At 42.5% G+C, this 18,038-nt stretch overlaps 1 protein-coding gene across 2 annotated transcripts in view; it reads left to right on the forward strand.

The window, feature by feature from the left end:
* The window catches only part of LOC148012458 (FAD synthetase 2, chloroplastic-like), a 49,105-nt gene extending 31,929 nt beyond the window's left edge, over positions 1 to 17,176 (forward strand). For both annotated transcript variants that reach the window (XM_087669557.1, XM_087669558.1), the window contains exon 4: positions 16,259 to 17,176. In XM_087669557.1, the coding sequence (XP_087525683.1) occupies positions 16,259 to 16,797 (539 nt within the window). In that variant the 3' untranslated portion in view covers positions 16,798 to 17,176. The remainder of the gene's footprint in view (positions 1 to 16,258) is intronic.
* The last annotated feature ends 862 nt before the right edge of the window (positions 17,177 to 18,038 follow it).

Consider the following 18,038-nt stretch of genomic DNA (forward strand, 5'->3'; position numbering starts at 1 on the left):
TGGAGGTAATGGAACCCCAATTATTTTCCCCCCTCCATAGTGAAACGTTGCAAAACCTTGGAGATATACTCCAAGTGAGATAGATAGAGCAATCCTTTTGACCTATCTCTGAGTATTCGCATACCAAGAATGTGATTTGCATCACCAAGATTCTTCATGTCAAAGCTGCCATGAAGACTTTGCTTCAGTGAATCCAAGGCATGAGTATCCCTGCTAGCAATTAGCATGTCATTAGCATACAGAACCAAGATAATCAGGTTGCCATCTGCTGCCTTCTTAGTGTACAAGTAGTGATCCACTTGACTTCTATGGAAACCTTGAGATTGCATAAATGTATCAAATTTATGATACCATTCTCTTGGTGCTTGTTTCAGCCTATACAAACATCTTTGGAGTTTACATACCATGTTCTTTTTCCCTTTTTCCACAAGCCCTTTAGGGTGCTGCATATATATGTCTTCATGCAGTCTTTATATCCATTTGTATGAGCTCCATATCTTCAGCTGCAGCCAAGCCCAAAATGGTTCTCAATGTAGTCATTTTGACTACAGGAGAGAAAATCTCATCAAAGTCAATTCCATGCTCTTGTTTATACCCCTTTGCAACCAATCTTACTTTGTATTTTGGTGAGGAACAAGAAGTGACCTTCATCTTGTAAACCCATTTGCATGGAAGTGTTTTCTGCCCTTTAGGCAACTGCACCAAGTCCCAAGTGGCATTTTTCTCAAGATATTCCATTTCTGACAACATGGCTTTATTCCATTTCTTGCTGTCTTGTCTGTCCATTGTTCCTTGAAGCAAGATGGTTCACCACAGTCTGTCAACATGACATAATTAGCCACATTATTGGCACCAGGATTGAATCTATCAGGTTGTCTAGTAGCCCTAAACGATCTCCTAACCTAATGATCATTGTTTGCTGGCTGTTGAGCATTTTCAGCTTGTTGTCCTGGCATTTCAGCCTACAAATCAGCATTAACAGCTTGCAGTCCTGGCTGTTCTTGCACATGTAGTGGCTCATTATCGTGGGCAATAGCTGGCTGATCATTTCCAACATTATTTTCTGCATTTACAGGTTCATTTACAGTAGGTATTTGCTGCTGTACAGTGGGCACATTTTGCTGTCCAAAAGGTATTTCTTCCCAGAATACAACCCTACAGACCTTCTCAGTTTTTTTGGGTTGTTTATGCATGCAATCTTCCCGGAAGATAACATCATTGCTGCGTACTGCTTTCCTTTTCTCGGGATCCCACAGTCTATATCCCATTTCACCCTCGTTACCAAAAAAAATAAGGGGTAATGGAGCATGAGATAGCATCGTACGGACCTTATTTTGTATGGTCCGATTCATATGCTCTGCAACTCCATTTTGGGGTGGATTATGAGGGGTAGTGAGCTCCCTCTTTATCCCTTTGCTGTCACAAAATGCCTGAAAGGCCTTGGACACATATTCCCCACCATTATCAGAACGAAGACACTTGCATGTCTTATCCGTTTGATTTTCAACCAATGCCAAGAATTTTTAAACTTGTCAAGTACTTCATTCTTGCTACGAATATGATAAACCCATACCTTTCGTCTAGCATCATCGACAAAGGTGATAAAATGTTTCTTTCCCCCTAAAGATAATCATGGCATCTGACATACATCTGAATGTACTAACTCTAGAGGAGAAGATTTCAAAGAAAGAGATTTTTTGTGAGGTGTTTGTGCATGTTTACCATAAACACAATGATCACAATGCTCAAAATCAGCATAACGAAGACAAGGCAAGTAACCCAAATGAGAAAGCACTTTCATTCCTGTTTGACTCATATGTCCCAAGTGGCCATGACACAGAGAAATGCTTGGCTGCTCGGTCATGGCAACAACATGATCATTGACACTGGATACATGGAGAGGATACAAAGTATCACTTTTACAACCTCTGGCAATCACTCTAGACCCCTTACAAATCTTCCACTTTCCATTACCAAAGGTGGTATGAAAACCATCATCATCAAGCTGCCCTGTGCTAATCAAGCTTTTCGTGAGTTGAGATACATGCTGAAGTGTGAAGATAGAGCCACGCTGAAATTGCAACTGCACATTGCAACACCTGCAATGTCACATGCATAGTTGTCCCCAAGATGGACAACACCGTGTCGACCTCCTGTATAGGTAGAGAACCACTCTCGATGAGGGGTGACATGAAAGGAAGCACTTGAATCAAGAATCCAGGTATGCATGTCCTCATTTGTATCTGCAAGTAAAGCATGTGCACCAAAGTGTGAAGAGACCAAGAGTACGTCATTTCCACTGTCCTCATTGTCATGAGTGATTACATTCACTTCTTAAATTTTGACACTGCTCTTCTTGGGTTAATCTTCTTTCTTCTCTTCCTTGCTATCATCTGTCTTCTTGCCCTTTCCTTTCTCTTTCTTCCATTTGTAGCAATCACATTTAAAGTGACCCTTCTTTCCACAATGGTGGCATTCAACATCTTTGCTACGTGATTTACTGCGTCCCTTGCTATCAGATTTGCCTTTCTACTGTGATTTGCCCCTAGTATGCAAAGCACTAGAAGACTTACTGGATGCATTGTTTTGCCGATTCATTTTTTCCATGAGTAGAGCACTCTCTACATCAGTATACAAAAGAATTGCATTGGAATTGCTCATAGCAGTCCTGAATGTATCCCAACTCTTTGGAAGAGTGCAAAGCAAGAACGTAGCCTTAAATTCTTCATCAATCAAGAACTTCAAGGCAACTAGCTGGTTGAAAATAGATTTAAACTCACTCAAGTGAGTTGACATTGCTGTACCCTTTTTCATATGCAAATCCATAAGCTTTTTCAGCCAATACACTTTGCTTGCAGCACTCTTCTGTGCATACAGTTCTTCCAGTCTAGTCCATATAGCATATGCAGAATCCAAACCTTCAATGTTAAACAGTAAGGCATCAGAAATCGATAGCTTGATGGTTGAGTGTGCAAGCTCATTTAAATCATCCCAATCTTCCTGCTCCATGTTCGCGGGCTTTGCCCCTTTGGTTTTAATCGGCTTTGCCTGCTTCTTTTGCAATAGGATATTGTAGCATTGTTTTTGCCAAACTGCAAAGTTATGTGCTCCTTCAAGCTTCATGAGATTATTGTTGTCACTGCTGCCAGCCATGATTTTCAGCCCAAATGTGACAAAAAAATCAGCAAATGCAGGCCCAAACTGTCACCAGGGGTGACCAAGGTACAAACAAGTACCAACTAGCAATAAATGACCATGTAGAAGCAGAGATTTCAGATCTGTAAATAAATTTTCAGAAGCACCAAACCATGTGCTACAGCATGCCACAGCTGATAACAGCTGTTCCAAGGGCATATACATCACATTACATGAGAAATCCCAAATTTTAGCTGCAATTTCTGTTGTACATGTACCCATGGGCATAAAATTTGACATGCACGGTCGAAAGCCCCAAAATTTTGTGCTCAAAGCATCAACCACAAATCTGCATTTTCTCTGTCATGCATAGAACATACCAATTTTGCTAAAATAGAGCAATTTCAGCCAAACCCCCCCCAAAATTTCCAAGTGTTGGATGTCCAAATTACATGGTTTAAACCTGCATGTACATAAAATGACCAAATGGTGCACAAATTTTGCCCAAACTGCCAAAGCCCCAAATTGCACGAGGTCCAATGTGCATTCGTTGAGAAATTGGGTAAATTTCAGCCCAATTTTGCATGTACATGAAAAGCCCCAAATGTCGTAGGCAAAATGTCACAAATTCTTGCAATTTTTGAGACAAATTGTCTTGTCCTGCATCACAATCCCCAAATCCAAAAAAAGCCCCAAATTTTCGGGCCAAGATTGCATAGATTTTAATGAAATTGACTCATCCAAGAAAAAATCTCACTTGCATTTAAGAATCCCAAAGAAATTTCTGAGGCCTGCGCATTCGATGCCTGTAATTTCTGGTCCAGAGAACATTGCAATGCGTGTCGGGCACAAATTTGGAAAAACCCCCAAATTTTAAGAGACGGATTTTTATTTGTGCTTGTAGGTGTGAACACCTGGTAGCAAAAAGGGGTAAAGAAAAAGAAAAAGTGAACAAAAAAATGGGCCGTTGACCTTAGCCAGATGTCCGTTATGCTGAGGATTCGGAGTCACGTCACGTGTAGGACACCTGCCAGTCCCGTCGCGTGGGCAGCTCGTCACCGCGTGTGCAGCTCGTCAATTGTTGAGCTCGTCAACGTGTGTGGAGCTTGGCACTCTATCCATCGTGCAGCTCGCTCGTCGCTTGTTAGTTGCTTTGTAGGCGCCGTCCGTCAGCTTTCCTCCAGTCACGTTGCAGAAACAAGTGCCGCTTGATTCACGCCTACAGCTCTCGCCAGTCGCGTGTCCGATTAGCAACATATCAATTGCTTGACGACTGATTGCCTCATGCTTGCTTGTCAGGGTAGAAAACGACCTCACGACTTGCTCGCTTGTGACAACTCCTGCTCGAACTCCGAGAAGTATGAACGCCTCAACCGTAGCTTTGATATCAGTTTGTAGTGACGGGGAGGCACGAAGATCGAGACAATCGTTGTTCCTTAGGCGCAGAGAGAGAGAGAGAGAGAGAGAGAGAGAGAGAGAGAGAGAGAGAGAGAGAGAGAGAGGGAGGGAGAGAGGGAGAGAGGGAGGGAGGGAGGGAGGGAGAAGAGTGTGCACGATTCGTGGGTACAATGACGAGTGTACCTCTTTAGGTTTTTAGATAGATATATATGTGTAAGTACAAGTGCTAAGGGTGTGTTCACACCCGAGTACATTTAAAGGCATGAGGACCTTTATTCCCAACATGTGATCACCACTCTTGGACTCTTGGTCCGTAAACCAATGCATTCATATATTGCGATGGTGTGGGTTGGTGGTATGGGATGCCATTTCTTGTGATGTGGTCATGACCCAGTTTGTTATGCTAGCTCCCAGGTTTGGAGGTGAGCCCTTTTGACTCTATGACTTGGAAGGAAGTATTGTAATGCCATCTAGGGTTCAATCAGCACATGAGACACGACACAAGCTATATCCACAAACATATGATCTTGGACACCTTAGTATCCTCTTATCGACAACGACAGAGAAACTCTCCTCGCTTGGTGGGAAGTGCCATTGTCCCTATGACAAGCCGAGCCTTTCCTTGCCATGGTGAACTTCTCTTGTGGGAGTTCTACTGTTATGGGCCCTAGTCACACGAGTGACAGGCCGTGTGGAGTTTCTTCCACTAGAAGTGGAAATCTTTGTGATCTGTAAGTTGGAACAAGAAGGTAGACCTATTAACTCCTCTCGATGGCTCAAACTACTTCTTTCTCAAGACCACACATTCTAGTGGATGGTTATCTGAGACTGGGTAAGGGAGCATGTGTCCCAATGCTTTGGAGGTGTTGGTTTGGAGCTGCTTTCGGATTAGTGACAAAAATGCATGATGGACATCAATTGGCGATTTGGTGCATGGTCTGTGCATCTTAGCATCTTCATTTGCACGATAGAACAATGGTGTCTACTTGTTTGATAATATATAGTCTTAGAGACTTGCTTGACAACTTGGCTTATGGAAGCATACTCAAGTGATTGCTAGCTCAGGCTACTTGATAATATATGGTCCTAGAGTCTTGCTTGACGATGTGGCTCATTAAGGCACACTTTGTGATTTGAGAAGTGAAGGTTACCCCTCCACTATGTTTATGGGCTAGTATGGGGGAGCGGAGCTTGCCCTCTAAACTAGCCGTCAAGTATTATTGCATGGTTCTTAGTCCCTTCTCTTCTTTGTCTTTGATGATATTAAATAGGAGCATGTTCGGCAAATCCTAAAGTTTTCCCAGGAGTATACATCTTACACCTTGGAATAAGAACATGCTTAACTTAAGTCAAGTGAGAGGTCCTAGAAAGCTGATTGTTCATTAGGAGCCTGCCCTTGTTGCATGTATCAATGTTACTCTTTTTTAGGAGCACAAGCTTGCTTTCTGCTAGGCTGGAGTTGAGAAGGTACAAGGAGTTTTCTCAAGTGCACCAGCCCAGCACCTTGGGAGACTAGATTCATAGTTTGGACGATTAGTATGATAAAGGTAGATCATGCAATGAAGAGGTAAGGGGACTTACTGCTAACTTTTACAGATAGGTTATCCAATGGAGATGGTCTCGGATTGCCTTATTGCAGCCCTTTCATGAGATTTTCAGCTGTGGTAGGATGTCAGGCTATTTATTTATTGGTCTAGTTTGTCTTCTTCCCAAAAGGAAGATCGATTGGGTCTCACCTAATGGTGCATGATCATCTTATTGTCAGTGGCCTATAAGACCTAGCAACGATGATTGACATTGGATTTTGATCTACCTTCTAAACATCATCCATACATATAGATAGGTTTTATCCAAGGTCATAGGATTTTGACACAAAATGGGCCTAACACTAAGGATAGAGGGTTGCAGTGCTTCTTTTAGACTTTGAGAAGGCCTATGGTAGGGTGGATTGGGACTTCTTGGAGGGCATCATGGCTCGTCTAAGCTTTCCTTAGTAGTGGATTGGTGGGGTCTTAGCATTTCATAGGTCCACAAATAGTTGAGTAATGATTTAGAGGGGGGGGGTAGGTGGAGAGTTCCTCTTGAAGCCATCAATGACACGGGCCTACTCACTCACTCCTTGTCTCGTTGGAGAAGTATTCTACATCTTACAAGTGAGAGTGAGTGGGTTGAGTGGCCTTAGGTTTTCAGTGTGGATGGAAGTAGAATTGTTGTATAGAAATGGCATGACCCTTTATGTTGGAGATGATAAGCTGGTGCTGGAGAAAGTGAGATTGGCACTTTTGCATGGTAGGAATTGCAGAAAACAACTAGTGAAAGTCAGTTGGTTTCCTTGTAGACCTTGAGTCTAGCACTAATTAGGGAGATCTTGGGTTTGAGATGGGTGAGCAGGGGTAGATAGTTAGATACATTGAGTTCTAGGCAAGACTTGACATCACAACAACCTAGCAATCTCTATGAGTATTGGACATCATCTAATGAAGCTTGACCCACTTGAGGAGTGTGTCACTCCCCTTGCAGGTAGAGCCCTAGTGCTCAACCATATTTTGTTGGCAATGGCACGGTACATAGCCGCTTGTTGGTGCTTCTTGCCACTGTGTATTGATCAGTTACGTCGCTTAGTTTGAAATTTCTTGTAGCTCAACTTGGATGGGTCTAGGGACTCGTGTTAAGGGGGCCTAGTAGACCATTATCTCATGTTCAGGGGGATTGGCCTTGCTTGTTCTTGATAGCAATGTAAGTGCGGGGAAGAATGTGAGAATGTTAATTCTTAAAACTTAACCAACTCGATCAATTATCACCATGAAAATGAAAATGAGAGAGAGAGAGAGAGAGAGAGAGAGAGAGAGAGAGAGAGAGAGAGAGAGAGATTTGACACCATGTTGAGAAGGGAACCGACTTCTTTCCCTTTGCAAGAATTTATTGAAACAAACCATGGGTACTAAGTGACTGAACCATGTATAAAAGGGCTAATTTGCTGTAATTCTGAAAATTAGGGTTTTGTAACCCTAATTTCTGCAAACTACGGGAAGCAAGTTGATTTTTTTCTTTAGTGCTTGGATTAGATCAAGCTAAGTAGAAAGTGCTTCTTGAATGAGAGATAGATAAAAGAGTACAAAGCATGTGGCTGAAATTTCAGCTTGAGAGCTTATTCCAAATGAAGAGAGAGATCTCCAATATATAGGTGTGGGGCTTGGGTGCTCAAAAGTGGAAAAATCTTTAAGGGATACTGAAAGATATAGGTTGTTAAGGCTGTCCATGTGCCATATGTCTAGTAGCCGTTGGGTCAGATAGAGTAGATGGGGCGGCAGCAGAAGTTGTAGCTCCACTAGACTTTCCAACAGGAGTGGAGGTAGTTGCAGCAATTTGCTGAGGTTTCTTAGGAGGAAGATGTTGGGCCTTGGTACGACACTCCTCCACATGGCTTGATCTCTGGTAGTGTGCAAAACCTATGTTTCTTAGGGAGTTGTTGCTAGATGGGTTTCAGTTCCTTATTTCCATTGGAGAAAGGGGTGTTACTCTTGTTTTGGCTTGCCTTCGCATCTTGTGAATTCTTGCCATTGTCGGCGTTTCCTTGTGAAGAAGAGACAACCGGACCTCTCTTTGAAAAAGAATATGTGATTCCTTTTCACTCCTTGTTTCCTTCAAAAAGGTGACTTAGTAGCACAAGATGGGGATTCATGCATTTGTGTAATCGAGGAGAGTGGTATAGTGCCCATGAGGGGGATTCTGAATAGAGAGCAATGCACTTGCATGTGTGTGTAAGGCATAGTGTTAAAGGATAGCATTTTTGCTAATGATGTAGGAGGGTGTAGATGTGCATAAAAAAACAATGTGTGCTAAGACCGGATAATCTATTCTAGGTCTAAAGTAAGGATCTAGATTGAAAAAAGAGGAAGCTAAATGTGAAGTGAATGTGGGAGGGAAGGGGCGGGGGATGTAAAAGTGAATAGAAGCACCGAACTCATACTCAAGTAAAATAAAGGATGAAGAATCACATTGTGGAACATCTCTGAACATAGAGTGTTCTTTAAAACCAAACCGGTACCAATCTGGGTCTTGATGGTGACTTACATTTGGTTCTTGCATAATAGAAGCAGTACAGGTAAAATCAGACTCATACAAAAATGGATTGTACGAATCTGCCACGAGATTTGATTGTGAAGAGTTTGAACTTTTAGCTATGTCTTGATTGGATAGTCTTTCCTCCACTAAGAGGTGATCAGTCTCATTAGCAATGCTCCAACTGAGATGCACCTTGTGAAGCAGTATGAGATGAAGAAGAGTTGGGTCTCAGTGAGTGATCCTTATAAGAAAGGCTAGTAGGAGCATTGTCCTCCAAATCAAGACCATAATGCCTCATTCGGTTTTCCATTAAAGAAGTAGTTGAAGAAAGTATCAATGGATCCGAAGATGGAGTTCTTTGAGCCATTGTGAATCAAATACGTGTTCATGTATCTCGCACAAAACCAAGCACTCCATGATAGCCATAGAGTATTCTTTAAAAGAGCACTAACTTTGATTCCATGTGAAGATATGCTAGGATTTGGATTGAGAAAACTCAAAAAGTATGCATACGATTGAAACACAAAGACTCAAATTACAATGTGCAAAACGTAAACTCTAAACACAAAACTCAAAGTACAAAACATACAAACACATACAAAGAAGAGAGAGAACTCTGAAGTGAATGAATGAGTGTTGTAAATGAAGGAAAGAATGTACAAGATGCTCAAGGGCAGAGTTGCTGGTGGCTCGCATGGGAGCAGGCTGAGGAAGGTGTCGATGTGTATCGTCTATTGGAGACGGACTCTGAGTGCATTAACCACTAGTTGGAGCAGAGGTTGATGAAGAAAGTGCCGAAAACACAAAATCCATCTGATGTAGATGATGGAAGTTGATCATTGGCAATAGTGGGAGGTTGGACGACAATTGTAGACTATGTAGTAGCAGTTGCTGGGGGCTGGAGAGTTAGTGGAAGATGGTTGATAGTTGAAACCTGCAAGACAAGGATTGGTTGAATGGTGGGCATCATGTCTATTTATAGATGTGTAAGGATCTGCTGAGCTAAAAATGCATTAGCTTTACTTAAACAGGCCCAAAACATGCTTAATTAATGAAAAAACCTAGTTTATTTAAAAGAAATGCGATTCTAGAGAGTTTCTATGTCCCATAAGCACAAACCCACTTGGGAGGGCCCAGACTTTCTATAAATATGTATGCTGCGCTCCATTCAGCCTTGATCTCGTTTTTGCAGATTTCAGGTGTTTCAACTTGCTACCCAGACCCTGTTCGCGGAGGACATCTCAGCCAAAGCTGTCCATTGCTGTCTACATCAATTGGTGCCTGATTTTCAATCCTCTTCGCGCAGTTTGGAGCTGATTTCAGCCAAGCGACTGTTGTAATGTGGAAGGTATAGTTTCAAAGCCTACCATGCCTACATTCTATGAATTTGAGTGTCAGCTGTTGCACTACTCTCGGTTGTTCGATCAATTTCATATGAATTCCTCTTCAGAGGGGGCTTTTGTTGCTCATTCTCAGAAGGACAACAAGGGAAGGGAAAACAAAAGGAAACCTCCACTCAAAATCAAAAGTAAAATCCATTCGGGGCATCACAAGTAACATCCCAATCTCTCAAATCTGGGTGGCAAAATGTATCTAAAAAGAATAGGCATTGTCAACATTGTTAAAAGGCAAAATGGCGACGAGTGTCGATCAAAGGCAAGAGGCACAACATCAAAGCCTAAGTCATAGACCTTTGCCCCTCAGTTGGGCAACGCCTAGCAAGGGATGCAAGGTGATAGCAAGGGGCAGTTAAAGGTCAGACTCATACTGCCACCACTCAGTCATCTCAGTTGATAACGTTCTCAACTTCAGAGGGCTTGTTTGGCTGGTTTGCAAGGGTCTATATTGTCTCCATAGAGACATCATATATAAGTCTTGTTCACATCTATGAGTTGCCTCTTAACGAGGTTACCGTAGAGGCCCACTCGTCACAGCCGAGTACTTTAGCTACTATTTGGATTGTGGACAGTGAAGCTACACTCCTATAGTGGATATTTTCCATTCTCAAGCCCCTTCAGCCGGGTAGGTCCGCGTAGGAAATAACTCCTCGGTCAAGATTCAAGCTCAAGGTTGCGTTAGTTTTGCCATTGATAAGGGTCCGGATTTGGCTTCGCTGGACAATGTATATCATGTCCCTCAGCTTGGGGTGACTTGTTATCTGTTCAGCAGGTTTACCGGTTGGGGTGAGTAGTCTTTTTTACAACGACCACAGTTGAAGTTCTTGACTCTCAGGCTGGTTTAGTGATTGCTCGCGGTGAGGCACAACCTAATGGCCTATACCACATGACACATTTTCTGACCGAGCCGACAGCTGAGGGCTCCGTGTTCCATAGCTTCCAGGCCTTAGCCACATCTCAGGAGCCTACGAACAATGAGTGCCTTTGGCATTTTCGCTTAGGGCATCTTGGTTATGACTCTCTTTATGAGTTGTCACGCTGTGAGCTGGTTGAGGGCCTTCCACGCCTAAAGCTAGCTCGAGATGTTTGTAAAGCATATCAACTCGAGAAGTAGCACCATACTCTATTCCCTTAGCAACTCTCACATCGTGTTGAGGCGCCTTTTAGATTGATTCATGTTGATCTTTGTGGGCCAACATCCACTGCCACCTTGAATGACGCATTGTACTTCTTTTTGATTGTGGATGATCATTCCAGATACATGTGGGTGTACTTTCTCAAGCATAAGTCAGATGCTTTTACATTTTTTTTTGCTTGGGTGCTGCTGGTTCATAATGAAACTGGTCATCGTGTCGGTTGCATGAGGAGTGATAGTAGTAGTGAGTTCATCTTTCACGAGTTTTCCGAGTTTCTAGAGAAGCATGGCATCTCATGTCAACTCACCTCTACCAACTCTCCTTCTCAGAATGATGTCGTAGAGCATAGGAACTGGACAGTCATGGAAATGGCATGCACTATGTTGTTTGCAGCAACGCTCCTTTAGCCCCTAGGCCGTTAACACTTTGGTGTACATCCTCAATCGGTGCTTGACTGCAGCTCTTCCTCAGAAGACCTCGTGTGAGGCAATTTTTGGCTCTTGGCTTGTTATTTTCCACTTCAGAGTCTTTGGGTGTCATGTATACACACAAATGCCTGATGACAAGATAGGAAAGGTCATTTCCCGAGCCGATCTCCTTATTTTTGTGGGATATTCCTCTGAAGCAAAGGCCAATCATTTGTTTGATCCTCGAACAAACAAGGTGATCGTTAGGCAGGATGTTGTCTTTGACGAGAGGAATATCGTGTAGTCCTTTGCACCGGATTCCGATCCGATTCCTTCTTCCACATCATTAGAGCTCGCGCCTATTGAGTCTCGTCTACTTCCCGCTCCTGACATTTCCGCAGATTCTTCCACTCCGAGGTCCCCTCCGCGAGACTTGTTACCTCGTTGATACTAGTAGACCATGTGGGATTCGGGGATCCTACCATTGGATTTCACTCCGGAGGGACCTAAAAGATCTGCTCGGGCGAGAGGCCATGGAGAAGGAGCTATAGAGTATTGACCGAAATGAGACTTGGATATTGGTGGATCGTCCGAGCCACAAGAAAGTCATCGGGACATAGCGAAAATTAAGGCTAAGTTTAAAGCTACATTTGAGATGACAAACCTTGGTTTGTTGTCCTATTTCTTGGGGATGGAGGTAGTTTGTTATGGGGGTTGTATTTTTGTGTCATAGCAGAAGTATGCACTTCAGCTCGTGGAACAATACACTCCGGATCAGACACGACCAGTGGCCACACCTTTAGATTCTACTGTCGACTTGTCAAAGGATACCCTAGGACAGCCCTTCGATGAACATACCTATCGTTTTGTTGTAGGAAAACATCTTTGGTTAACTATACTAGGCTAAATTTAGCTTACTTAGTTAGCATACTCAGTCAGTATTTCACTGCACCTAGAATGTCACATTGGATTGTACGTCTTCGTATGTTGCGTTATTTGCGGTGTACTTATTCTTATGGCCTGACATATGGTTCTAGTTTATGTTTGTAGGGGTATACTGATTTTGATTGGGCAGGAGGTCTTGACACTCGACGTTCCCATGGCGGCTATCTCTTTACCTCGGGCACAGCTCCATTTCTTGGTCCAGCCCTAAGTAGGAGACGGTGCCATGGCCGAGGTTGAGTATTGGGCTCTCTTCAATGGCACCACCGAGGCTATCTATTTGAGGAGTTTATTGGCGGTGCTTTACTTTTCATGTGATTCTCCCATAATTGTCTACTGCGATAAGTAGAGTGCCATTGGTCTTGTGAGCAATCCTATCATCACACCACGGACACGGCATGTGGGAGTCCACTTTTACTTTTCCAGAGAGCAGATTGAGCTAGGCACTATTCGCCTAGAGTTTGTGCCATCATCAGATAATTTTGCGGATACCTTGACCAAAGCGGTCAACTGGCTAGTTCTTCAGTACCTTCTACCCAGGATCAGCTTGGGTACACTCTTCCCTACTTCTTTAGCTTGACGGGGAGAGGGTGCTTTCCTCTTGCTTTTCCTTTCAGTTTGAGAGGGGGCGGCTTCTACTCTTGATGGTGATAGTGATGATGCTTACAGGGTTTTTTTAGATATTACATTCACTTATTCTTTTGTATTGTATTATGGACATTTGTAACTTCATCTGCAGTGTTAGGATGATATGATTATAAAAGGACACTTGGACAAGTGAACAACTCCCCTGTGAGGACATTATTTAAGTGGCACCATTGCATAGCATATTGCATGAGCATGATATCTTGCATCTCCCTTTGCATTACCCTATGCATTGGCATTCTGTTCATGTAAACAACATGCATGTGTGCGCATTTATCATTTTTCGGTCGTTTGGAGTGGTCGACTCTAGGATCCACCATATTTGTGGCATTGCACATGGTAGTCTCCAAGCTTGCTTCTTGCTTTGCTTGTCTTGCTTGCTCGACATATTTGCTATATACACACCTTAACCATTTTCTTCGTCACCGACACGCAGTAATGGTAGGGATAGCATACTTGTCTTGTGAAGGTCTTGGGTTTGACCATCCCTTATCACTCTTCTGTTTGGGGCACGGATACTCAATAGGACGAAAACTGATTTGAAACCCTCACTTAATGCTTAATCTATCAAACCTAGAAAGCCCCTTAAAAAAAGAGTCCATAGTTGATTTCATCCGCCTTTGTAGGGCTTGGTAGGCTACTAGACAGTTGACGTGCACCCTTTGTCCGATGCCTTGTTCTCTCTGGGGTGATCACTTGGGTTCTCTTGGTAAGGTAACCATCGCCTCTATAGTCTTACTAGGCCACTGGGCAGCCGACGCGCACCCTTTGTCCGGTGCTCTGGCTACTTTGGGACGGGACGCCTTGGGGTAAAAGATAAACAAAGAAATGGCTTGGTTGGCCTCTATTCTCGTGGCACCGTTGTTGGGCTTGAGAGGGAATGCTGAGCTAAAAATGCATTAGCTTTACTTAAATAGTCCCAAAACATGCTTAATTAATGAAGGAATCTAGTTTATTTAAAAGAAACGCGATCTTAGAGAGTTTATGTGTCCCATAAGCACAAACCCACTTGGGAGAGCCCAAACTTTCTATAAATACGTATGCTGCCCTCCATTCAGCCCTAATCTCGTTTTTCCAGATTTCAGGTGTTTCAGCTTGCTACCCACACCTCGTTCGCGGAGGACATCTCAGCCAAAGCTATCCATTGCTATCTAAATCAGTTGGCACTTGATTTCCAGCCCTCTTTGTGCAGTTTGGAGCTGATTTCAGCTAGGTGACTGTTGTTCTTGTACAGACCTGTTGCCCTACATCCTGCCACATCATGACAGGCCTGCGTTTGCTTCCTACAAGCTGTTGCCCAGTTGCCGCAGGTGTCGACTGGCAGTTTTCTCTCTCCTCTAGCAGTTGTCAACTCATACAGGCTGTTGCCAGGCTGTTCTGTCTGCGTCTGGCAGTTCTCTCCTACAGGCTGTCCTACTTGCGTTTTTAGTCTTTCTCTCTCTTGCAGTCTGCGTTTTAGTCTTTCTCTCTCCTGTAGGCTGTCTTGCTTGCATTTTTAGTATTTCTCTCTCCTCACTGTTGTCTGCATCAGATCCAGCTTCTCATTGCTGCGTTTGCTGGTGTTCGACATCCGGAGGTTGCCTTGCTGCGATTCGGGATCCGTTCGGAGTATGATACACTCTCCAACTCATTACCCCTGCCTTGATCCTTGAGATACGGGAGTTCGAGGTTCAGTATTCATTCACTGCATAGTGTGTTTGCTGCATGAGCATCGTATATTCAGCAATTATATCACTTCAGTTATTTTCTGTGTTCATTGTCTCTGAGTTACCCTAACCCTGTGTTCTTTTATCAATCTATGCTTTGTTGTACGGTTTCTGTTTATGTTACTGTGTTAAGGTATTTCTTTAGAGGATCTTCCCAAATTAGGGTTTTGTATGTGGGACAGAAACTCTCTAGAATGGCTCTTCATTTAATAAAACTTTTGGTAATTTGCTGTTTTGGGGCTGTTTTAAAGAGCTAATCAAGATGCAATGAATTTTTAGCTCAATACTATGATGTTGGGGTGGCATAGCCTAGCGTTTATGCTACAGGTTGGGTTCTTTCCCTGCATTCCTCCCATACCGCATTGAGAGTATCCGGTGCAGCCCTAGCTGTTCTGTGAACTCCTTTGTTTTCTGCTTCAGCTCTAGAGTTGAGCCCGTATATTGAGTATAGCCACACGTTTTCTGCATTTTTGAAATTGATTAATGTCAAAGGGGTTTGGTGACAAGCAACCTGATATATCGTTTCTGAAGTAATACCATTGCATATATGTTTAACAGAGCATTTCCTGCAGTAAAGTGTGTTTAAGGTAGATGCAGCCAAAGGACGAGGCTATTTTAGTAAATGTTTCACTTTGCACTTGTCCTTTCTGCGCATCATATAATTTCTTTGCTCTCATTTTTATGCAATGTACCTGGTAACATTTTTTCTGCTCTGCATCATACAGGTTCTTTGCTCTCTCATCTATATTCAATCTATCTTGTAGTGTTTGTTTTGCTCTCCATCATACAAATGCTTTGCTCTCTCACCTTTATGCAATCTACCTTGTAGTTTTTCTGCTGTTTAGGGCTGTCAGGATAAATAAACCTACATGCAAGGTGTGTTGGTCAGTTCATGTCCAGCTGACCTACTGGCACAAAGGCACAGGTCACATCCTGTGTGTAGGAAAACTTGGTTATAGGGCATACTGGTGTGTCTGATGGGTATAGCTTGACTAGTATTCTATAAGAAACCCACGAGGTGAAAGTGATTTCTCCAAGAAGAAAACTGAAGGCTTTCATTTTATTTGTAAGAAGTCAGAACTGTTAGAGCAGTTTGTGCATACGAAATTGGTGAAATAAGACCAACCATGTCCGATACATATATGAGATTTGATGCACTCAACTTTAAATGTGAGAATGAAGCTGTGCGCTTGCTAGAGCTGCATGAATAGAAGCAAAATTACAGCAATGTCTACAAACACAGAAGATGTTTAAAATAAATTTCAAGTGTCTGGTATGTATGCTTGCTACAGCTCTGTACATGATCTATTTTCTGGCAAGTTCTATTTCTTGTTAAAATGTCCTTTTGTTGAAACTGACTGTACTTTTATTGTGTAGAAACAAGTTAATTTGAAGTCCTAACGGGTAGTCTGTCCACTTGTTTGTAGGTGCAAATTACAGGTTTGGATATAAAGCTGCAGGGGATGCATCAGACCTTGTGCAGCTGTGTGGAAAATTTGATCTCGAAGTATTTATTGTGGATCCTGTGATGGATGAATTAGACAAATCAGGTCCACTATTGAAGGGGCTTGAAGTGGAGAGCACCCGGGAGAAAGGGCAAGTATCATCAACTCGTGTTAGAAAGGCACTTAGTATTGGTGATATGGGTCGAGTTTCAAATCTTCTTGGTCGAGAACATCGTGTGCTTCTGGCCTTGGATAATTGCACGTTTGGCTCCAATATGATCAGTGTTCCAATCTCCAATACACTGAATCAACTGCCCAGAGATGGAACATACAGTGCACGGGTGTACTTGAAACTGAATGAAAATGGAGCTACAAGTGAGGAAGGAAAGTCAGGTGAGGTGAAGATTGGGGATGGCCAGGTTATGTTCAGAGTAAGCGGAAAAGGCATGAAATCTGATGTAGATTTACAGAAGTATATTGGTATGGATTTTCAGTATGAGCTTTCTGATTCTGTAACTTGATTTGTTCAAGGACCGATGGTGTTTCTTGCTGGTTCAGTTTCCATTACAGCCATGGCAGTCTAATCACAATTTATCTCGCTTTTGAGGTCAAAATGATCTTCTCAAAGCTGAAACATAAGAAGCTCAATATTGCCTTAGCTACACAGGCTAGCCTGCTGTATATGGATGCATGTAACTGTATGCACATGCAAACACCTCCAAAGCTAGGTGACATTGCTTGGAAAACATTCTTTGTTTGTAGCCGAGGAAAATAATGTACCACTTAGATGAATGACTAATATGATCACTTTATTAGGTTATAAACTCGAGAAAAATTTATGAGTAGAAAATCCCTGATTAAACATTGACTTAATATGCATTGAAATATGTGCAGATATATATATATATTTAGAGGCATATACATTGTGAAACCATGTTAGTGTATAATTCATAAAAGTTTGAGCATATCTGATCTCCAGACAGGGAGGGTGGTTTTAAAGTTCTGCCTGTCCTGGTTTGAGAAGTCTGACATTTTTTTCAGTCCAGAGGCTGCAATGTGTTGTCCCGTGCTTGATAACTTCGTTCTTGACAATGTTTTACCTTCACCTCATGAACATTATTTGCAACAACACAAAATGTACTTGGGCTTGCAGGTTGCCACAATTAATTGCCTTGAATTTTGTATGATCCCTTGATGATTGGTTAAGAGCAAATACATTCATCTCACTCGGATCATCGACCAAAATGCGAACTCAATGTGAATTCGCATGTGAATTGTTTTGCATTTACCCCTTTTTCTTTCTTACTTCGTTCTTCTAAACCTGTAAAACAGCAAATTTATGACATGTTACAAGAGTTGGGAAGATTTTGAGTATCAAGCTGAACAACATTTTTCAATATCTGCATTCACGAGGCCCCTTTTTGTCTCTCAGGCTAAAGAACAGACGCTTTGACTCTGGGGGGAGTCCTATGTTAGCTACTCAGTTCTTTGAGGTAGCTGCAGCCTGCAATATTGAAATAGGCATTATGAAGCAAGCCCTCTCCTGACATTTGACAAAAGAGGGTTGCTCCTTTCACTCGTGTCCCTATGCAGCAGTTATGGACTTTCTAAAAGGGTTTATGTTTCCTTTTTAAAAATCTGGACACAACCTTACTCAATGTCCATGATCAAGCCTTTGAAGAAGGCTGTAAGTGTACTCATCTTGTTTTCAGCCATACCAAAAAGCTGTTTTATCGTGATTTTGTTATCCTATATCAGGATG

Source organism: Lygodium microphyllum, chromosome 27 (assembly GCF_053477565.2).
Source record: "Lygodium microphyllum isolate KBCC chromosome 27, Lygodium_microphyllum_v1.1.10, whole genome shotgun sequence".
Classification (NCBI taxonomy): Eukaryota; Viridiplantae; Streptophyta; class Polypodiopsida; order Schizaeales; family Lygodiaceae; genus Lygodium; species Lygodium microphyllum.